A 23,198-nucleotide genomic window follows, 5' to 3' on the forward strand; every position below is an offset into this window, starting at 1 on the left:
TTCCTTGTACCGCTCTCATAGTAAAACCGTAGTAAGGACTAGTTTTAAAAAGCTGAAACTGTTCTCGTAGTAGATCCTGGCTAAAGCGAAAGCAAGGTAATGTTATGGGGTTCAGGACATAGCTTGGCAACTACCACAGTGTCAGCCAGAGCGTTTGACAAATCTCGACAAGTGTTTTGATTCAAACCACTTCTAAAAGCGAAAGAATTTATTTCAAATGCTCATTTCAATCGCTGTGCGCTCGCGGTAACAATGACGCGTCGTCGCCGAGCGACGTTACTGCTTCGCAGCGATGGTGTCACCCTCCACAGCCCAATGCGAACGCATATGTTCGTCTTCGACGAAATTCGACTCGCCTTCCTATCAGCTGTAAGCGTCCACCTACCAAACAGGAGAAAGTGCTCGGTCTTTTCCAGTACGACACTTCTAGTGGCGTTCCAGATCGTTGGAATGGTAACGGTCATTGTGAGAAAAATTAGTAGAAAGCCTTGCTTTTCACTGCAGCACTACATTAAAAACCAGCCAAGAAAAGCCGTTCACAGGTAAACCAGTGGGAAAGCAAGTTATGATAGCCGCAACGACACCCAGACAGCGACAGAAGGGTAGATTCTGTAGAAGTTGTAGTTGAAGATCAAATGAAAATGAATGAAATAACATCAGATATGCGTAGGGACAATAACAGCAAAGATACTGACAGCAGCATTAAGCCTTCGCCTGACTTGACCTACACGTGACGTTAGAGCTTAGCACGGCTATCCGTGCAGGTCAACTAAGTCATCCATGGTAAAAACTGAGAACAGCGTCCGAGACCCCATCCACTTAGCACTACTCCTGACACTTCCGGTCCGGCAAAGTAGTGATAGGCAAAGACTGTTGTGATGAATGCGTCGGCGAAACAACTCCAGACCCGCTCGGACGAGTTTGGCGTCTGCGTCCGAGTTTACGGCAAAAATTTTTGAATCGGCGAATCCCACAGAGAAAACAGTACCGCGTTTTTTGCAAATGCATGATCCGCCCACTCAAATTCTGCAGCCGGCAGCGCAGTAGTGTGTTCCTGTTTCGACGAAGTATCCTTTTCTTGGAAGTATTTCCTCCATTTGAGTTTTTGTTCTGCGCTCACCTATCTATTGCTTCAAATTTCGCAGAAGGATCATTGTTCTATGTGTTGATGACAATTTGTTTCTTCCAGACTCATTTCCAGTCAGGATGGCTACAGAAGATAGTGCGGTAGACGGGAAAGAGAATGAACATGAGGAGCAACAGGAACAGCAACAAGAACCTCAACAGGCTGAAGAAGTGGGTGTCGTTTCTGTTTCAATCTCAACAACTCATGAAAGTCGCACTGTCTCTTGTTCTATTTACTAATAAAAACGTATCAGAAGTAGTTTTGTTCTCATGATTTCGAAGATCTGAGTAGATGTTATATGACGCCTATCGGGAGTTATATTCCTTTCCATATTTGCAAGTCATGGACTATTCCTGACATTGCTATCGCATTTTGCATATCTTCGGTCGTGCACGAAAATTCTCGGGTAAAATGAAGTTGAGGGGGCACTCAGTGGTGCCCTTATTTCGGGAAGTAAATAACTAAATCGATAGGGGGCCTAAGACCTGAGCATAAGTATTAGAAGATCTGTGACATGCAAGCTAAAGTTACTAAGAGAAAAAAGTAAGATAGAGCATCCAGAAATAAGGGTATCACTAAGTGCCCCTACCCCACCCAACTTAATTTTATCTAAGTTGTCGAACTTTTATGGACGAAGAAAAATATGAGTGGTTCTTCTATCTTTATTTTTTCTGTTCATAGAAGTATGTTTTCCAGCACAAGGGTGCTGGCGATTCAATCGTCGGTCTACCGCAGGAGTTGCTGCTTCGTCATCCACTACAGTCGAGATGGGCCCTGTGGTACTTGAAAGCTGATCGAAATAAAGAATGGGAGGATTGTCTTAAGGTTCTTTCATCCTTTTTAACCGATTGAAAACAGGGCGCAGTACAACTTGGTTTATTAACAGGACCTAGTTCTTGGACTGAGACATATTCGGAAATGTAGTAGCCTTTTGGGGATTCTGCGGTGGAATCTAATCTCCACGAGAAGTTAAAGTTATTCACCGAAAAGTTGGGGAGATGTTAATTATGTGTCATTTTGAGTCAGCTTGTTGCTGTTAGTGAGGCTCCCGTAGTGGGTTCCGAAGCAAACGTACTGCATTTTCGAGTGCTGTGAATTCTGCAGATGATATTAGGTTGTTTCCCAGATGGTATCGCTCTTTGACACTGTGGAGGATTTTTGGGCGCTCTATAATCACATACAGACAGCAAGTGGTCTCAACTGGGGCTCTGATTACTACCTGTTCAAAGAGGTGCGTTTTTGCTATTTTTTTTTTCTTTTTTAAACATAGTTGTACCTGTTGTTAGTCACATCTCTGGGGGCGGTTTGAGTGCGCACTGGTAACCACTTGTGGAAATATATTTTATGTATGTTGTTTTATGTGACTAACAAAGTGCATAACAATGCGCCGCAATCTTCGTTTGAAAAAGTTTCCGTGGATGGGCCATTGATTGAATTCAGAAATTCCGCAGAAACCTGTCTTTAGCAAAACATTCAGTGGTACATGAGTTATCAGAAGGAAGCGATGGTGAAAATAAAATAGTTCAACTCCGTGTTAGCTTCTGTCCATTCACTTTAAGAAATATCGAGCATTCTGGAATGTTGTCATGCGGTTATAAAATTTATGCCAAAGAGTTCGAAGTAATACTGTCGATAAGCTGTGGTAGCTTTGTGCATTTGTTGGACATCAGTTGGTTGTTCTCTCACCCTTGACAACCATGGTTGATGACGTAGCTTGAAAACAATTTAGTCGATGTATCCTTTGTATGTAAACATGCTTAAGCTGAATTTTATAGTTGTCTATTCATTGTCATAGTACACTTACCACAGAAGCATAGAAGGAGAAGAGGTTTTTTTATGACCTCTTCTCCTTCTATGTTTTTGTAGCACAAATAACTGTTTTTAATCCTTGACCTTTTTCTAGGGAATCAAGCCTATGTGGGAAGATGATAGCAACGTAAAAGGAGGTCGGTGGTTAGTTGTTGTAGATAAACAGGTGGGATTTTGTGTTCTTGTCGTTTTCCATATTTTGTCTACTCTTCATTTTTTTACTTCTGGAGAAAGAAAGAACTATCCTATCGATCCTATTCTCTTCCTTGGGGTGGTGGTACTTCTGTAGAATCATGCATGATCTCACTTTTCTATCGACTTCAAAAAACCTCAGCAAGAATTGTGGGGTGTTCGAACTAGGTTTTAAGATCAAATTTACTCCATGTTTTTGCTCCAGATTTTCCAGATGTTAAAACACGCCACTCAGTGATCCTGTTCACCCCTCATTGAATCCGACTTTCTTTAGAAACCTCATTCATTGGGTGGAGTGGGAAGTGAAGTATGGTTAGTTGATGGGAGCTCGTCCGAGAGGAACACTTTGATTTCTTCTTCCCTCATCTCTAGTAGAGATTGGGTTTCTTAAAATTAGAAATAGAATCTGTTTTGAACTGGACTTCTCGAATTGTTTGATTTTGATAGGGGTTCTTCGCGTAATTATCAATATTATAAGTAATAAAAATAAACAGTATTCTCGCAATAGTGTTACAATAGTACTGTTTATAATGTAGAAATAAATATTACTGTACATATGTAGTCGAGGTCTGGTTGCCCAGCAATCGCATACTTATTCGCTCACTCTGCTTCCTTTGCTTTCAAGTACGTCATTTGCTGTGTTTGCTTCTAGAACAATTTCTACAATTCGATCTCGTTAAACTCCTTTTTATATGTCCCAAAAAATGATGATTATTTTTTTCTGGAATCACAGTGAAGACCTGTGATTCTTAGAAAAACTTGTGGAGATTTCCGTAGAACGTCTTCAAGTTGTGTCATTTTATGTTTTATCTTTCTTTGTTTTACGCAAATCAAGAGTGGTGCTGTTTGAGCTAAATCCGAGTTCTTATTTCTCTTCAGTTTTAATTTTTCCTACTTATTCTTGCAGCGTCGCGCGCAGCTTCTAGATCACTACTGGTTGGAGCTTTTAATGGCAATCATCGGGGAACAGTTTGAAGATTTGGGAGAGTACATCTGTGGCGCTGTGGTAAACGTACGGCAGAAAGGAGACAAGGTGAAGAAGACCTTCGATAACATCGTTATGCTTGTGTTCTGATATAAGATCGTGTTCATCCGCATTTGTAATTGTCATACAATTTTCTTTTTTTTTTTCTGGGAGATTCGGTGAGGGGAGGAATTTCGCAAAAACATTGCCTTTGGATTAAAAAAAACATATTTAAGGTGTCACTATGGACTCGTGATGCTACTCGCGACGATGTGAACACCCGGATTGGGCTAGTGCTCAAGGCGAAGCTAGATATCCCGGACTCGGAGCCGCTTAGGTAGTTTTTTGCCTAGGAAGGTGTTGCTGTTGATGTTTGAGTTTGTTTCTCAGATATGAGGTGCACAAGGATTCGTCCGTCCGTACTTCATCGATGGTGAAGCCAAGAATCATGATTCCGAACAAAGAAGGGGCCGCTGCTGCGGCACGTTAGACGGACGTTTGAAGCTGATAATGCAGAAGAAATCTATCTTCTTTGCTTTTCAGTTCCTAATTCAGTTTTGTTTTTCGTTGTATTTAACTCTTCCTATGTACCTTTTTAGGTAAGCCGGTGTATGTCGGCGGTGTCTTAATCGGGTGAATTTTGCATCACCCTTTAGCACAAAGATTGCCCGATTTCTGTGTTTTAATAGTAAAGTAAGCGATCGAGTGCACTTTTTGGCGTTCTTTGCTGTCTCTTTATTGGTTGACATCCTCTGTTCACTAGCTTACTCTTTTTTGTTGTTTTCGATTTTCGGACACGATGTCGCAGAATAGAGAAGAACGTAAGGAAGCCACATTTTCCCAGGGTTTGGTTGTTTTTATCTGTTAAGCTTGATTTTTTTGTACTGTCAGTGGTGGAATGCTCTCTTTATGCTTATTTCAGCGTAAAGGTTGAATTCCTTTCCAAAATTCACTTTAGATGGCGGTAATCATAGCCATAATCAACGGTCGAAATGCGGGGTAGTCCCGATTTTCTTTCATTCATCTCAGAAACAGTGGAAGTGTTACTGGTTAAACTTTTTAAAATAAATTTTTTTCGTATGTTGCACTGAAGTCTTTTAAAATTTATTTACCACATTTCCTCTTAGGGCACTCCCAAAACCTGTTGTATGTGAGTGAAACGTTGCATATTCCGTTGAAGCCGTGTATTGCCCCGTCTCCACAGAGTGCGACGAGCTGCTCGGAGCACCTTTCCTCCTGCTTACTTTTTCTTTTTTTTTGGAACGGAATTGCTTGACCAAAAACTTTCCCCATCAGTTTTGATATCTACTTTACTGCTACGGCGGCTCTACTGACTTGGTTTGTAGGGATTTAATTCCTGTCTCTTCCGTTGTGTAGTTATGCGCGATTAGCACCCATCATAGGGGGTAGGGGGCGCGGTCGTTAGGTACCCATAGCCGAATAAGTATCTACAGAAGAGGTTGTCGGTAACACAGAGCCGGCATAACATAGGCTAGCTGTGATAATTAAACCACGCCTGCTCATCACCGTGTCACTAGGTCGTGCGCTGTGTTTGCATCGTAATTACGCGATGGAGTTGCTTTCTAGGAGGGTTCAAAGAACAAAAAGGTAACAACTTATCAGCGTAGAAAGTGTAAATGTAAAGGAGCATAAATGCTGAAAATAAAGCGAAAACGCAGAAAATTTCTCCAAGAGCAGAACAGTGTGAAAAAGCATAAAGCTGACAACGTTCCAAAATTCTGAACTTTGTAGTGTTTATTCGCTGACAGCTGTAGTAGTCGGAAAGTCAGAGCACCACCGTATTGGCGCGGCTCCGAAACAATAAAATCTGGCTCTTTCTAATGTTTGCTTGGTTTAAGTTTTTTTTCTCAAACAACCATTTATATTTCATCTTTCTCTTCTTCTTCCTTTCGAAACTTTTTCTCCTTTTTTAAAGAACTTGTTTTACGGAATCCAAGGTGATGCATTTGTCAAAATGCGAATCTTTTAGTCAAACGCGAAAGTGTTTGAACCAACGGTGCACTATGGCACATTCAAAAGCATCTTCATCACCTCACGCTTTGATTAAATTTTGAGCTGGATCTGTGCAAACTTGACTCCATCAAGGAACAACTATTCGAATTTCCTCTTTGACAGCATTTATATGGAATTTCTTACATCAAACAAAGTGAAGGCTTACAAAATATGTTGACATTAATCGACAGCATAGAGACGAAGGTTTTGAGCATAACACCGATGAAGAAAAGGAAAGGAAGTCGATGAAGAAGGAAAGGAAGGTGCCATATTTTCTTGGAGGAAAAAAAAGCAAAAACAGAGAATGCGTGCCACGAAGGTTCCATCGACAGATCGGAGATTAGATCGGAAGTTTTGTAGAAGAAGAAAAAAATTACAATTGATCTTATTTATCACCTTGATCACCTTGACTCCCGTTGATCTTCGAACTGGTCGAGCGGGCGCCAGTAATTCTTCCATTTGTCCCGATCGCGTGCCAGAGTAGCCCAGTGGTTCCTCCTTTCGCGTGGGACACGAAGAGCATCATATTTTTCTTTGAAGGACTTCGTGAAGAAATCTGACCACCGGATCGGCAGTCTTCCTGTAGTGCGCTTAATAACCCGCTTAATAACTCGCGGGGAACCCAGTTGCTCACGGATCTGGTCCAACGGTTGTCATTAAAGCGCATCACGTGTCCGGCCCACCTTATTTTAATTTCCTTGGCAAACGCGGCGGCGTCTCTAATCTTCGATCGTTGACGTAGGAGAGAACTTCGAATCCCGTCCCTCACTTGCGTGAAACGGGATACTCCTAGCATCACTCTCTCAATTGCGCGTTCAATGACGCTCATCGCGTTTTCTTCCTACTTGCGAAATGCCCAGGTTTCCGAAGCATAGGTCAAAGCAGGAAGTACGGTGGTATTGAAGAGGTGAGCACGGAGCCAGATGTTCCTGGTCTTCTTCACTACATCCTCGATGCTCTTGTACGCTCCCCAAGCCGCTCGTCTCCTCCTGCCCAACTCGGGGGTCAGGTTGTTCATCATGTTCAGTTCCCGACCCAGATAAACGTAGCTGGTGCATTCGGATATGTTCGTTCCGTTGAGCGTGAATGGGGCATTCGAGACCCATCCGTTCCGCATGAACATCGTTTTTCGTAGATTCAGCTGAAGACCAATGCATCCACATGTTTCGTCGAATTCGGTCAGCATTCGTTCCGCTTGGCTGATGCTAGGTGTTATCAGTACGATGTCATCAGCAAAGCGCAAATGGTGTAGCTGCCGACCATCAACCTTCACTCCCATCTCGTCCCATTCCAGCTTTCGCATTGCGTTCTCGAGGGTGGCTGTGAATATTTTGGGTGAAATTGTATCACCCTGTCGGACCCCTCTCTTCACGTCAATGATGATGTTCTTGTAGAATGGCGAAATTCCGGTCGTGAAGTTACTGTACAACTCTCGAAGTACCTTTATGTACTGAGTAGGGACGCCTTGGTTGTCCAAGGCTTCCATGACCGCTTCCGTCTCAACTGAGTCGAAGGCCTTCTTTAAGTCGATGAAGGTGAGACAGAGCGGCATCTTGTACTCTCGTGATACCTCGATGAGTTCCGAAACAGTGTGAATGTGGCCAATCGTGCTGAATCCTTTTCGAAACCCTGCTTGCTCGCAAGGCTGTCCTTCATCCAAAACTTTTTCAATCCTATTAAGGATTACTCTTGTAATGAGCTTGTAGATGACGGACAGTAGGCAGATTGGACGATAGTTGCCGATGTCATGTGGATCTCCCTTTTTATACAACAACACGGTCTTGCTGGTCTTCCACTGTTTAGGAACCTTGCAATCCGACAGATAACATGTAAAGAGCCTCGCCAGGGTGTTGATGAGTACTGGCGGAAGGCTCTTCAGGTGTTCTGGTCTTATTCTGTCGGGACCGGGTGCCGTACGATTTCTTACCGACATGATAGCATGTCGTATTTCGGACGGGAGAACCTCTGGAATGACTTGTCCAGATGGTGAGGAGGCAAGTGGACATGGCTGTCGAAGAGATCAGAGTAGAAGTCGTAGATGATTTTCTCCATCCCCCTTCTCGATGCAATGGCTGTTCCCTTTGGGTTCCGGAGAGCAGTAATCCTCGTCTTGTGACTGGCGAAGTCTCGACGGGCATAGCGGATGCTTTTCCCCGCCTCTGCAGCTTCAGCCAGCACTTCTGCTCTTCTCTCTTTAAGGTCTTCCTTTATCGCCTCTCTGCAAAGCCTTGTGAGCTCGGACGTGAGTTCTTGGTTCCCTGCGGCTCGGGCTGCTCCACGCTGGCGTGTCAGTTTGAAGAGTTTGAAGAGAAAGGCGCCTCTTGGTGCTTTTAAAACTCTCAGCCTTCTTCGCGCAGTCGTGAAGGTGTTAAACAAGCCGGTCATGTTCCTCGTCGATGTTGTCCATTGCGGAATCTTCCCAAAAGCCGGCTAGCGTAGCGAAGAGATCCCAGTTGATGGTAGTCCTGGGATTTCTCTCTCTGAACTTGGCGGCTTTCTCTGCTCTCCTTGTGAATCTCAGTTGATGGTAGTCCTGGGATTTCTCTCTCTGAACTTGGCGGCTTTCTCTGCTCTCCTTGTGAAGGAAAATCTTCCTCGGAGGAGGCGCTGGTCCGATCCCGTATAGAACTTTGGTACAACAGCGACGTCCGTCAGGTAGAACCTTTTATTGAAGATGATGTGGTATATTTCATTACGGTACCCTCCACCGGGTGACTTCCACGTCCAGCTTAGAGAGGAGGGCTTCTGGAATTGCGAGTTCCCATGGATGGTCTTAGTCGTCATGATGAACTCGGAGAGCCTCTCCCCCTGGTCATTCCATTGTAGGCCGTGGGTCCCGATGTGAAGTTCCTCCGTTGTTCTTCTTGGGCCAACTTTGGCGTTGAAATCGCCAACTATGACCTTGTAGAAGGCATGATCTTCTCGGTAGAACTTCTCCAGGTCCATATAGAAAGCTTCGACTTCTTCTTCTTCGTAGCTTGATGTTGGAGCGTAAGCGACGAAGATAGTCAAAGGTGGTGTTGGGCCACATCTTCTCATCCGCAGACGTCCGATTCGGGTCGTAAGTAGTTCGAAAGAGTCGATGTTCTTTGCCATACTCATGTTGACGAGGACGCCAACTTCTCCTACACCTCTACTGTCGCATGTTCCTAAGAACAGTTCTTCTCCAGTTTCATATACGGCGTTGAGAGGGTGATGTCGTCTCGTCTCGGTCAGTCCGATGACGTAGTACTTGATCTTCTTGGCTTGCATCATCATTTCATCAGATCTTTGATGGCCGCTTCCTATGCAAACGTGCGTGCGTTATAAGTACAGATCGCCATCCCAGTCCTTTTCCGCTTCGGTAGCCTATATTACTCCTGCAACTCCGTCCTACCTGGCGCTAACGTACCAGGCTTTCCTCCGGAATCAGGAGACTCTTTTCTATTACTGTGTTTTGCATAGAATCTAAAACCCATGGGCAGATCGTCATCCTAGTCGTTTTCCGTTTCGGTACTCAATGAAATGAATTCCAGATATGACTCTTGCAACCCCGTCTTCCTTGGCGCTACCGTACCAAGCTGTCCTCCAGAATCAGGAGACTCTTTCCTATTACTGTGACATGCGTAAAATTCTTTGGACCCTTCATCTTTGGATCCCTACTAAAATGAGTTTTTTTTTTCTGAAATGGGAAGAAGGCTTAAGTCCTAACACCTGCTCGAGCGTTAAAAACGACACGATTTTAAATTATTTATTTGTTTATTTCTGCACTCAAGGTGCTTCACAACATTGAATAAGTCAACTAAAAAAAGCATAGGACAAAAAAGGAAGGAATATACCAGTGTTACGCAGCTGGAAGAACCATAGCGGTTCGAGCGCTGTATCCCAAAAGTTTGTTTAGTCTGAATACAAACTCGTAGAGGAATCTCACAGAACGAACCACAATCAAATGCAAGGTGGCAGAAAGTGTTCACGGTTGGAGGAGTAGGCTGCAATCAGTTCAAAAATGTGATTCAAGGTATCGATTTATAAAAACAATGATTTGCGATAATGGAGGAGTCCAAAACAACATCATTGCACATGCGATACAAAAAAGTGCAGAGCGCAGAAGGTTTGAAGGCAGCATACCACAAATCTGAGGTGGTGAGAATTTCAGGTGGAGTATCCGTATACGGGGTCGTAGATTAGAGACCGGGGTGATGAACGGTCCAGCCCTTGCGCCGCCTCTGCCCTGCGATTCGTCAAAAACCAATTCGGACTACCCCGATAGGCGGTAAGGGAGCTACGCGTGCAAAGGTGGCGCGCTCCAACAGAAGGCATCGTACAAAACAGCATTCAGGGGCCAGCTGCTTGGAGTGATTCAGGGAGAGATGAGCGAAACCACCCTGGTCTCCATAATCTACGACCCCGTTACGGATACTCCACCTGAAATCCGCACCACCTCAGATTCGTGGTATGCTGCCTTTAAGTAATGCTAAGCCGAAATATCTGAGATAGGTTTAGCTTGCAAAGTCATCGAATGAAGATTAAGGTAGGGAAAAGGTGAAAGGGTGACTTCAGAAGAATGAAGCTGCAGCTGCCAAGAAGTACGTATGAAAAAAAGAGTTGGACTTAACTTTAAAAACAAGTGAGATACAAAGAAAATATGCCATAGATTCATTTCTCCGTTCAGACTGGAGGTTACATAATCGAACGTTTTTGAACATTAGAGGTTATTTCTGAGCTTAAACTGCTGCAAAGTGCTCATCTTTAAGGTACAGCTCTAAGTTTTTTCCTCTTTCTTAAACGTTTGGTCAAGCGGGAAAACGAACTCGTCTGGATCTTTTTCGAGGGTGTTGCTTTCCGTAGTCGTGCTTGATCTTGTTTTTCAAGAAGGAAATGGTCCTCTATGCGGCAAGAATTGCAGAGAAGCAGAGGACAAATAGTCCCAATGGAATCTTACCAAAGCTAACGTCACTTCCTTGGCCCTCTCTGGTTAAGTCTGCAAAATCATAGATCTTCCCTTGTAGACACCTCGTTACAGAACCAAAGTTACCCATCAACAACGACGATGTAGATTCAGGACGGTTTCCGGAGGTCCAAGTCGAACACCACAACACTAAATTAGGGCATGTAACAGTAGTATACGTGCTGGTTGAGCTTCGTGACTGCAAATGTTCTCTTCCATCTTAAGAACGAACACTGTATTCTCGGTTGTCGGAACCACTGGATGACGTGATGTGTCCGCATTCTGCTGTTGGTCGATTCCCATGCCCTTCGACTTAGATGTCTCACAACGGAAATTCTAATCAAAGAAAAACGTAGCATAGATCAGCCTGCAGTAAGACTTAAATTTTCGTTGTCCTCGGCTCTTCGCTCGAACTGTGTAAGGGAAAGAGGACTACATGCGAATATATCAGTAGCTGATTAATAAGAATCAATAAGGGCGGATGTAACGCCGTCAGTATGAGGTTCACACGTGACTGCACGATCAGATTTTTGGTTGGGAACCGCTCTAGTGCAGACCAGGACTTTGATTCCACCATAGTTCTTAAATCAGTGTCAGAATTCTCTGGGAGGATAAAAACAGTGAGTCGACACAACGATTCGCCCTCGCAAGTCATTATAAAGCTGCGCACGCTTTCATGAACCTCAAACGAATCGAAATTGAAGTAGAACGTGCAGGCAGATCCCTTCTGAGGTTGATCAATGCCATGCACTTTATCGTCTATCAAGAATTAATAAGATAGATATCAGGTGAGTGCCAATAACGACATTCAGGTGCCGCAGGTCACATCTCCTGTTCTTGATCTTCCGTGAAACGAGCAAGTATAATTTGATTTCGTCTGTCGCCACTCGTTCTCGCGTTTTAAGAAAAAAAGTCCGGGATAAAATATTTCCCTTGGAGAGCAGTGCTTGTGCCGCTCTGATCCAAACATATTGGTGCGGCGTTTGATTGCTTCAGTCTTCGTACCGTCCTACGACACAGTTCTTGCTCTGGTTTTTCTACTTCTTCGGGCGAATTCCGTGCTTGACAGGTACTTTGTGCGCAGGAAGTAGCCTGCAACTCACAATCAGATGAAGGCGACCTGATTTAATGAGCAACATGGTGTGAGTATTTGTTTTTGGTTCCGTACAGTATATTGCATATCTTTTCTCCCAGATTTGATTTTTCCTGTTCTTGGATGTGCAAGGTATTTTGTTTGAGAGCTGCTGGAGGCTAATCAAACAATCAACGGCAATCTCTGCATAAAGCAACTCTATAAGCCACCCGATGCGTTGCGCGGAACGGAAAACGTCTCGAACTCGCATTGCTGCATGTCAGCGCAAAATCCCAGAGGAAAGATGACGCGGCGATTTCTGGAGAGCTTGCGCTGGACGACCGTGCTTCACTCTTCCAAAAGCCTGGACCTTGCACCAACCGAGTATCATCTGTAACGGGCCATGAAGCATCATCTGTGCTAAATAAAACGGAAGGGCACAGAGACTTTTCGCATAGTTGATCTTTGATTTGTACTAATAAAATTTGAAACATTTTAAACACGTTTCCAAAAGTGAGAAAAAAAATTATGCAAAGACTCAATACTAGCGCTGGTGATAATGAGCATATAGTGTAGCTCAGTTAGTTTCTCTGCTTCTGGTTCGAAAGCGGAGCTGAGATGAGAGTACCACTGTGTCGCTTCGTGCGAGATCGCCTGTTCCATATTGCGCTATAGATTGGAAGCATAAAAAGTCACAAAATTTACAAATGAAAACCAAGACCTCAGATTTTATCGTAAATCACAAACTCTAGCGACTTTTTTTACTGACGGGAATTCTTGACAATAGTTTACTTTGTGTATTTTCATGCACTATTTTATATCTCGAAGTCTTCACTGTTATTTGCCAATTGAGCGGGACTACGCTGCCGCAGAACGTGTTGCGTAGAGGAACGGAATAAGTCTACTGAACGACTGTGTGACCTGTGCAATGCACGCTAAATTCCGGTAGAATTAAGCAGAACTTGTTTTAAACAGCCGTTCAATATCAGAACTGTAATAAAGCATTTAGAACGTGGCTCAGACATGAGATTTTCTGACTCAGTAGAAGAACATTTCAAAAGTCTGAACAAAATATATAATGTATGCTCTGTTACCGAGTATGGTTAACTAGGACTTTAAAATAACAAATTATTTGATGGAACTTCGCAGAATTCAGAGGAAGTTTTACGGGGATATTTCGATCTGGAGATTGGCTCCATCAGAATGGAGGAAAGCTTAATGTATGAAACTGTGAGGAAATGCACGTTTGCACAATTTTTCTTCTTCTCTACGTTGCATCATTGATGTTTCGCAAAATGTTTACATGTTGACTGATGGTTCGTGTGCCGGCCGCCCGACTCGTGTCTCTCTCATGCGGTGAACGCCTATGCACCTGGTGCGAGCCGACACGAAATAAAGACTAGGTAAAACGTATCGGAAAGCATGTGATTTGTGGTGATCCCAGAGTAAAATTCAGCAGGATCCTTCCGAAAAATTCGTGGAACTCCTATGCAATTGTCCCGAGTGCTTGTTAAGCCTTCACATGGACGTGAACAGAGGTTTTGCCGAGAAATTCTCTCACTGCTCAGAAAACGTCAAACGTGAAAAGTTCGCAACGGATGAAGCATGCGAAAAAGGTAGCAGCTAAAGCTTTGTGTCCAACTTCACTCAGATAGATCAGGAAAACTCTATCTTCACATTTTATTCAAATAACATCTTTCTGACAGGCTAGCTGAGTCTTTACAACGCTACGCACTTTCTTTCACAGATGTTCCACACTTCTCTTGGAATCTGTTCTTTATGGTGTTGCAGAATCGGTCGCAAAAGTAGATAAGGGGTGATAAGATAACAGTGTTGAACCCTTGCATGGGCGGAAGAAGGAACGGCAAGCAACACTGAAACGAAGATGAGAAAAATTATCATGACCAATGGTTCATAAGTTGAAAAATATTCAAATGATTTGAGAGTTGGAAAACGATAACAAAACACCTACTGGACCAATGGAATCTACTGATCGCAAAAATTCCAAGTACTGTTCGCTACCTTCCGTGTGGCTATTGCACAGTTAAATGCTGAGAAGAAAGAAATAAAGTGTACTGTTACTAAAAATAAATGGAATAAATAGGGAATTTGTAACACCAAGGAGCAAAAAACGGCGATTCTTTTTTTTGAAATAGCTCAATTTGCCAGCACTTCCTTGCGAAAATAAAGCTTTTTTTACTGTACAACGGCATGAATTAGATACGAAATTGTATCACAAATATTTGGGAATCGAAAGCTTTTCAAACAATATGTGATGGTCCCATAAGCACCACAGAAACATTTTTTATTCAAGATGATTCAAGATGGTGTCAAGGTCAGTGAATGATCGTTTCGCATCATAGGTCCAACATCTAAGATAATGGTTTTTACATAAAAAAGCTTCAGAGGATTTTACATAAAAGAGTTGCAACAGCGCTAACAAACTAGTGGAAATGATAGGAAAAATACCTCTCCCTTCAAAAGTACGGGGCACATATTTGTCAGATTATTAGACATTTTTCAGATTTCTTGGTCACGTCGCCTTCCCCTATTTTCTTTATGCATTAATACAGAGTCGCATAAATTCAGAATTACGTGATTCGTAGCTAAGCTATCAAAATGGGTGAAAAAAGGAAGCAAAAAAGAAAAATGTGAAATTAGAAGCAAATGTTCATTACCCAAACTTTCTAAGCGGTTTTCTACTTAGAAAGAAATTTAATTTTCTACTTTGAAAGAGAAAAAAAAACGTGGAGAAAATTCAAGTCATTTTCAAAGATGAGGTCTGTGTTTGCTTCTTGAAAAATCTTTGGGAAACTCGAATTAATTGGCCTCGTAGTTAGTAGTTCACAACGGATGAAGCATGTGAAGAAAGCTGGCGACTGAAGCTCCCAATCCGTGTCCAACTTCACTTAGATAGATTAGGAAAACTCTATCTTCACATTTTCGTCAAATAAAGAAATCAGCGTGCTTTTCGTGCACAAGCGTATGCAGAGGGACGGAGAGTTTTAAGTTTTTTCCTGTGATCAGAAACTACTTTATTCAGTTTATTCACTTTCGTACACAATTATTTCCACTCGTATTGTTGACACATTGTTTGGCACTGCTGGTTAGCGCTTTTATGGATACTTTCCAGTAAATCGCTTAGATGACTTGTATGTGTTGCAGTTTGTTACACTCTTTGATGTGCTTCCTTCTCCTCTGTGCTGCTGTTCTTCTCTGCTTTTTTTCTGTTTTTTTTTTGTTTTATTGGTAGTGTTTTAGTTAATTAATGGGCAAAATCGAATAAAATGTAAATATCTGATATATAAATTGTCACCTAATCCGAAATCCAATTCGATGATTTCCAATTGATGAGGAATCATTCAAAAAACACCACAGTCATCAAATGATTAAGCATTTGTTCTCACATTAGCAATAGGTCAATTCACGCACTGCTAGGTTGAAGAAAAATGTTCCTTGGAATTTCCTTGGAAATCAAACTGGAAAACGCACATGGAAATAAAGTGCCCTGGCAAAATGCTTTTTTGCCGTTCGAAAGAACGTTTTTCCCCAACGCAGTTATGTCGTTATTTCCATTACACTCTTTTTTTTTATCTTTTTTATGTTAGTGTAGAATTCTAAGTGCACAGAACTGCAGTTTGGACGCTATTTCCTCTTTGGACTCAATCGAGATGTAAGTTTGACAGTGCTGAGATGTTTGTATAGAGGCGATCGAATAAGTCATCAAAACTAAAATGCTTAAGAAATACAAAGAATGACAAAACATCGAAAAAACATAACAAGAGCATACGATTCATTTAAGAGCCTAATGGGTGATGGGGAAAAAGCAATAAATCAGATACATATTGCTGGGTGATTATGGAGATTTTTTGAAAGAAAACGAATTTAAAAAATGCGTTTGTGAATTATTTCCCAACCCAACAACTTAGGTCCGGTTCTATTATATTTTGCATTATATATATATATATATATATTCGAGAGCAATTCAGAAATTTTCTTCTAACAAGGTTGAATTTCTCGGTTAGAGTTTCTGAGGCGAGAGTTGGCAAGAGTCTTTACAATAGAACAGTTATGAGATTACTTTTCTCACTTCTCTCTTCTTTCCTCTTTTTTCTCTTCTCACACCCGTCGGAGTAACAGCAGTACCGAAGGCGAGTGACTACCGCAGGGAGTGCTGTGATTTGATGTAATTGATTGCAATGAAGGAAATGGCTGTGATATAGGAAATTTAGCATTTGAACTCTTATATTACCAGCATCAAGTGATGCTCTAAGACATAGGATCTGATTCTAGATTTATTTGAAATAGATGAAAATTGGTAGAATTTTTTCTTATGTCTTCATTGACATGCAATTGAAGGCGTCAGTTTTCCACAGATGATTTACTTCCTCTTCAGAAATCTTACTCTCTCAAATTTTTCGCCGTTGATACCCGTTACGTGGAATATTCTCATCGGTCTGAGTAAATATCGAACTGTAAACAGTAAACAAACTGGTTGTTGCCGTAATGATGAAACATCGGATGAAACCTTGGTCTCTGCCGTATCGGCCTGCGCCTCGCGAACACTTCGGTCACTTTGCAACGCCGTTCGACCCGTTAGCGATCAGCTGGCCGAGAGAGACCAGCTTTTCCCGCTATAAAACATGCTCCTTGGTTTTCTTCATGATTTTTTTTTCGCGTAGTTTTTTTCTCCCAATTTTCGGAGAATTTCCCTTTGATTCAATTTTTAATGTGACAGTCTGTCTGTGTTCGTTTGCTGCGATTTGTTTATACTTGTTTTCTTTCCACTTGTTGCGCGCGCGAGTGACCCTCACCCATTATATTCGCAGTCGACACTTGTTTCGCAGTAATAACTGCAGTAAACGACTCATAACGATGTCAAGTATCGGAAAATTTGAAATGTTCGGCAGGTACTGTAGCTAGAGTGATGGTTAAAATGGAGTTTTGAAAATGTGAGAATATTAGAAAATGTTGCCAATTCTAGCTGGAAACTAAACTAAAACAATGAAGAGGAAATTTCTCAAGCTGAGGATTTCCCCTACTTCTGGTGAGCCAAACACTCGTTCTAAGTTTTTCATTTCTTCCTATCTCTGTATGTTGCTATAGGTATACTATGTGTGCGTTTTCTTGCTTCGCACTGTATGATCTTGGAGGACTTTAGCGAAGATTTCATACTACTATCATTTCTTTGGCATTCCCATATAGGTCAGAACCTTCCCGCTTCTTTGCTCCTTCTCTTCTACAATTTTCTACTTCCTTCTTCCGTTCTGTTTACTCACTTGGTTATTTATTTCCGTTTTCCATTAATTTTGAGTGTAAAAGAAAAGTCTGGAAAAGAATCAAATCTGAATGCCTGACGCATAGCCAAAGATTGAAGTTTCATTAAAGGTGAAGGATATCTGTGACGAAAAATTTGAAAAAAGGGAATTTACATTAAAGCTGTGTTTCCTTGGAGATAACATGCTAGCTGGAGCACCAAGAAAAAAGGTCGATCACTTCGAGCTGTCAAGGATCCACCACCGCGTTGCTCCATTTCCTGCTTTTTTTGTTTCGGCCCTTCCTTTTCTCAAATCTGCAATATTTTCCGAAATTCTCAGTGGTTTTCGCCTTCTAAATCTATGATCTCAGATCGATTTGATGGTACGAGGCAGAATAATCAGTGTACAATCACTCTGTTTACCTTGATGTTCCTTTCCTTCACTATTTTGGAAGTATTGCTGGTACAAATAAGTTTTAAGAATTCACAAAGATGGCGTAACAACCATTAAATCGCATCGGACCGTCTTGTAACTATATTCGTGTTAAAGCGTCATCATTTTTCTTTAAAAATGAGCATATCTCATTTTGCTGTGTATACTGTACACAGCAAAATGAGATATGAGATATACTGTACACAACATACTTTTTTTGTGCTCTATCCATGCCAACCTTTGTGCCAACAAAACACAATTTTCCTGAAGCGCTGCTTTTTCGTTTTAATTTGAAGAAAAGTGAGCGCTTTTATAGTGGCGATTTTGAAACCAGCGATGAAGAACGCGGAGGTACAAATAGTGCATCTGATAGGATCGGATCCACTACGAGCTAGCTCGGACTATGCACTAAAACTCGAACTCCCCCAAATCCCAAAAGATATGACAAAGTGATCTTTCACCACGACAAAGCTCGGACACATATTGAAAAAATCGCCAAGGAAACTATGGAGGCGCTTCACCAGAGCCTCCTACTCCAGCCACCGTATTCACCAGAAATTGCTCCTTCCGACTACCACTTGTTCCGGTCCACTCATGCCCTGGCCAGGCAGCACTTCGCTTCTTAAAAAGGAGTTAAAAGTGTGTCGATTTTTGGCCTCAAAAGAGGAGGGACTTTTCAACGCGGAACCTGTATGTTGCTTGAATTATGGAGAGAAGTCGTACTCAGCGACGGACAATACCTTGAATGAAATATGTTGTACCAGTTTTTCTGGATAAAGCTTCAATGTTGCAAAAAACCTCAAAACTTATTTGTACTCCTAATACTTAGTGTTTCTACTATAGTTATATTGGAATAGGAGTTTTTTTCTATAGGTTCTTTTCTTCTCTTTAATAGTCTTTTCTCGTGATGATTTGAATTTGAGAAGAATGAAAGTTACGTAGGGGACGACGAATAAATTGTATATTGACTGTTTTTGCTTTTCTCATACTGTTTTAATTTCAACCTTATACGATCTCGACTTTTCTGAAGTAGAGAAAATGATCTACTTGATAATTTCTATGTTGCTTTGCATTTTGTGATCATTTGGAAATTGCTTCGAAAGCGCTCGTAGTACACATCACTCTCGCTCTACAAGCACAAGTACTTCGTAAATATTCAGGATTTTCTGCTTTGTCTTCGATTTTCGGAGAAATAACGTATCACTCTAAGCTCTTGAATTCTCTTGGAGGGTAACGAGCTATTCTGCTCTCAATGTTGGAAAGTATTTTTCTGAGCAAACTCATAGGAAATTTACAACTTCACACCATATTCTTTGAAGAGGTAAATATCTTTGGTAGTTGATGTTGCTTCAACTTTATTGCTTTAAGAAATCAAGAGGATGTCGTGATGATTACAAACAGATAGCTTGCGTTTTTTCAACTCTCAACTGAGTAGTCGGATCCCTCAATAGCAAATTTTCATCGCATAAGTTTCGGCGAATTCGAAAACTTCCATGCATTGTTTATGTTTACGTTTCTCATAACGCTACACATCGTTAGACTTATCGGATGTTCGTGTCAGTAGGTGTCAGTCTGTCAACGTCCACTGTATCACCCGTTGAACGTTGTTCTGCTGCTTATGCAACTTTTGGCAATGATAATCTGGCGTTTTATCAGCCCGCGGCAACCACCGCCAGGAAACGAACGTCGGCGAACGGCTTGGAACCGGCCGGCACCTCCGGCACTAACGCATGTTTATTTGCTTAATCTGTATTCTGTTGTGCTAGAATACAGGCCTAGCTGGAGAGTTTTACGTGATGTGGTCTGTACAGAGCTAAAATTAGCGTAGAGCTTACAAAAAGCTGGTTATGCTCCAACTTGAGAACAAACACGCAACGCTAATTCACTTCCGGGTGCTCCGCTCACACAGACTGAACTGGTATACGTGTTTTCCTTCCTTTTTCTTTATTACGACTTTTTAATTTATTTGGACAATGTTCATAAATTAGCTGTGAAATGTCACCTGAGGGGCAAAATTTGCCTCATTAACCTGTAGTCAAATAAGAAATGATCATAAAGCCTAAACGATAAGGTGTCTGGCGTTAGTCAATCCGTTTGGGATGCGCCCCCCACGCTCACTTCAATTCAGAGGTTCACGAACGTGTAACTGACCAACCTCTAACCGCTACACTACACCCGCCCTGAGGAATAAATATACGTTATCAAATTCCAAAATTCCATCAAATTCTCGGATGAGGTCCTAAGGTCTTTTGTATGGTTTTTTTACATATCTCTTAAAATGAAGCGACATCCAAGAAGTGCAGTGCATATGCACAAGATATGTTCAGGAGGATGTTTTGTTCGCCGTTCCGTGGAAATTCGCACTGCAATTCGCTTCTATGGAGTAACTTCATTATTGATAACACTAAGATTATTTATATTACATTTGCATATTACTGTAGTTCACTACTTCGATGAGGAATTTCGCAATTAGTGTAACAAAATAAAATTTCGGATCTTTCATGAAAAGATCTTTCCTAAAAAATTGTCTTAGCGAAAGCTTGTGGCAGTACGTAACGTTTGAAAATTGATTTTTATTGTTAGGGTAGAATGCTTTAGATATCATGCTTCCCTTGTAGTAACTTACTTAAGACTTATATAATTCTATCAGAAACATGGGGATTGTTTGAAGGAATCATGGAAGAATGGAAGAAGTATCACCTTTTAAATGTAGAAGATGTCGTTTCTCTAGGAGGCATGAAATGGGAAACACATTCCCCAACTTTTATTAAGGACCATCATGATAAATCTAGTAGATCATCTCCAACGTTTCTTATGCTGCAAATGAAAGTTGTTGAGGGGCAAACAGTGTTGTTTCAAATTGGAAGGAATCTAGAATTCTAAAAGGATGAAAATTTCCCGGCTTCAAAACATTTTTATTCTTGTGAATAATCTGGTCTGCACTCGAAAGCATTCAGCAGAGTTCTGTTTTTCAAACAGAAAAAGCATGTAATACGTATATTTCAGAATGGAAAAAGAGAAAATTTGGAAAAAAAAATATGATTGAAAATAACAATTTTCATGCTTTCTCCACAGCGCTGTGGGTAGTACCGAAGGAAATTTTTAGCTATTGTCCAACGCTGGTGGTATAGGAGTGTATTTAGGAACTTGCATAAGCGTGAGCATGATTACTCGAAGGCCGAATATTGTATTAACTAATATTAACCAAGTCTACAGTGGATTTTCAGGTTGACAATTACCAATTTTCAATTGATATTTGGCATCTTGAGAAAGATTCGGGTTAGTGGATAAGTACACATTCGATCTGGCGGATCTCTTCGGAAATATTTGATGCTGAGTCTTAGATCTTCGAAGTAATTCTTATTTGAAATATGCAAGTAGTCAAAATTCTGTTGAATTTTAAACACTCTGCTCAAACAATTGACGCATACAGTTAGCGCTAACTAGAATGTAATAGTGTTTTCACATACCGAATGACAGTACTGTAGCAGCACTAGTAAAAAACGATGATTAGAGCTTCTGTTCAGTTTTTACTACATGTGTAGATGAACATTAATGGAAGAGCTTTGGTTGCTAGATTCTGATTCGATTTTTCACCGTCTCTCACCTTTATCACAGTTTTCTTTTCTTCTAAATACACATGTCCGATTCGTTTAAGATTTCCCGCTTTCAGATTTTGCACCGATCCGCACTCACCAGTCCTCCGGATCCTAATCATCAGAAAAACCCCCAGTGATTGTGCAGATTGCTCTCTATCCCCAAACGTTCAAAGTATCACAGGTGGGTGTTGTTGTGCTGTAGCGCTGCACAGTCGGCGGTTGCGGGCGGCCGCTCACACATTCAGCGACATTTTTGACCGCGAATTCGGTTTGAGTAATTGTTTACTTACAACTTCGCCCAGTCAACGTGCGGTCGAAGCCGCACAATGTAGGTCAGTTCGAGGCAGTTGACGATTTCACGTCGTCAAAAACAAGACATAACTTGGAGTCGCGCGCGACATTGCGAACCGTCGCGCGACGTGTTCTCAAGAATAAATAAAAAAATATAAAATATAAAATATATAAATAGAAGAAAAATAAAAACTTTCTTTGATGTTTCTCTCATATGCCTTTTAACCCAGCAACTCGTCCAAGCATTGGCTGTAGCGCATTCTTTAGGCTGCTTATGAAAATCTAGCTATCCAGCCTAGGAGCACTGACAGTCGAACCATACATTCTTTCATCGCCGAGACTGCGATGCGCGAAGAAAGATTGCACTTACGCGGAGGGCGCAGACGTCGCAAGTCAAAGTGCGCCTGCCCTTTGATTCGTGGGAATACGGTGCGAGGGCAGAGGCACTATTATGATTACGGTGGAGCGGTTTGTGTTCCTTCATGTTGAGATTTCGATCAGGTTCTTTGGTTTACCGCAGTCCGACTGTGCAGGAATTCAAGTGGAAAGGATTTCACTAAACTACGCAACGAAAACCGATAAACATGCTAATGGATAGAGAATCGCAGTGTCTGTCCAGTTTTTTCCTCTAGAAACGAATATTGATTTGGTGAAAAGGTTCGTAAATTGAAAACTGACTGTGTATATGAAAGAAGTATACGATGCGGCAGCCCATAGTCAGTTACTTTCTTCATTCGTTCATCGGCATTCATCATTCATGAACTTCTTTATTAGTTTGATCCTTTATTTAAAGGTTAAAGGATACAGGCTCTGGCGTTGATCATTCCCTCTTGGAATGGTGTCGAGTTGGGACCCTTATCCTACCAATCAAGTCTGACAACAATTTATCTACCCACTAAAATAAATGTCTTGGTTTTTTTTAGGGGGGTTTCGAACCATCGACACTCGGCAGCAGTGGAATATTCTGCCGTTATACGCGCTCATCATTTGTTTACATATTTACCCATCAATGTATTCACCAAATCATACTCATTCATTAGAAATGTGTGCATGAAACAAAACTGTGTAAGCTCAAGGCCGCTCGTTCATTCCCAGTGTATGAATCGAATTTGGGAGCAAAGTGGGTTACTGAACCTTAATTGAACAACACTCTCGAAAGACACTGTGCAATTGCGTCGCAGCAGTTTGTCTGCGGTGATTACCATGCAAAATTCGTTGGCCTTTTTTTCCTTTTTTTGACCTTTTTTCCAAACGCAATAAACGATTTGAAACATCCGGAAGCGGCGCGACTTTCACCAACGATGCGACGAGCCGTACAAAAGTGCCGCTAAGGATAATCGTTGTTTTCACTGACCAAACTCGTCACGAGAAATACTATCCGAAAAAGAGAGACATAGACACAACACCAGGCATACCATTGGCCCGAATTTCACGGTGGTGGCCAGTTTGTTGCGATGAGGTTTCGACCTCGGCTGTCTCCTTGTGTCCTGTAAGTTTTCGTTCCGTGAGCTGACT

At 41.7% G+C, this 23,198-nt stretch overlaps 4 protein-coding genes across 4 annotated transcripts; 1 reads left to right on the forward strand and 3 right to left on the reverse strand.

Moving 5' to 3' along the window:
• Nucleotides 1-1,206: 1,206 nt before the first annotated feature.
• On the forward strand, nt 1,207-4,581 carry RB195_014592 (uncharacterized protein; the record flags this gene model as incomplete). Its single annotated transcript, XM_064204930.1, has 7 exons — nt 1,207-1,296; nt 1,823-1,951; nt 2,253-2,357; nt 3,030-3,101; nt 4,035-4,160; nt 4,328-4,428; nt 4,482-4,581. 7 exons carry the CDS (start codon nt 1,207-1,209, stop codon nt 4,579-4,581), a joined length of 723 nt encoding a protein of 240 aa, XP_064060811.1.
• A 2,364-nt stretch (nt 4,582-6,945) lies between these two features.
• On the reverse strand, nt 6,946-8,037 carry RB195_014593 (uncharacterized protein; the record flags this gene model as incomplete). The annotated part of the gene is made up of 1 exon (XM_064204931.1): nt 6,946-8,037. The coding sequence occupies one exon, from the start codon at nt 8,035-8,037 to the stop codon at nt 6,946-6,948; it is 1,092 nt and encodes a 363-aa protein (XP_064060813.1).
• On the reverse strand, nt 6,946-8,489 carry RB195_014594 (uncharacterized protein; the record flags this gene model as incomplete). Its single annotated transcript, XM_064204932.1, has 2 exons — nt 6,946-7,975; nt 8,032-8,489. 2 exons carry the CDS (start codon nt 8,487-8,489, stop codon nt 6,946-6,948), a joined length of 1,488 nt encoding a protein of 495 aa, XP_064060812.1.
• Nucleotides 8,490-8,621: 132 nt separating this feature from the next.
• On the reverse strand, nt 8,622-9,362 carry RB195_014595 (uncharacterized protein; the record flags this gene model as incomplete). Its single annotated transcript, XM_064204933.1, has 1 exon — nt 8,622-9,362. The coding sequence occupies one exon, from the start codon at nt 9,360-9,362 to the stop codon at nt 8,622-8,624; it is 741 nt and encodes a 246-aa protein (XP_064060814.1).
• Between the last annotated feature and the right edge of the window lie 13,836 nt (nt 9,363-23,198).

The sequence above is a fragment of the Necator americanus genome, chromosome V (genome assembly GCF_031761385.1).
Source record: "Necator americanus strain Aroian chromosome V, whole genome shotgun sequence".
Classification (NCBI taxonomy): Eukaryota; Metazoa; Nematoda; class Chromadorea; order Rhabditida; family Ancylostomatidae; genus Necator; species Necator americanus.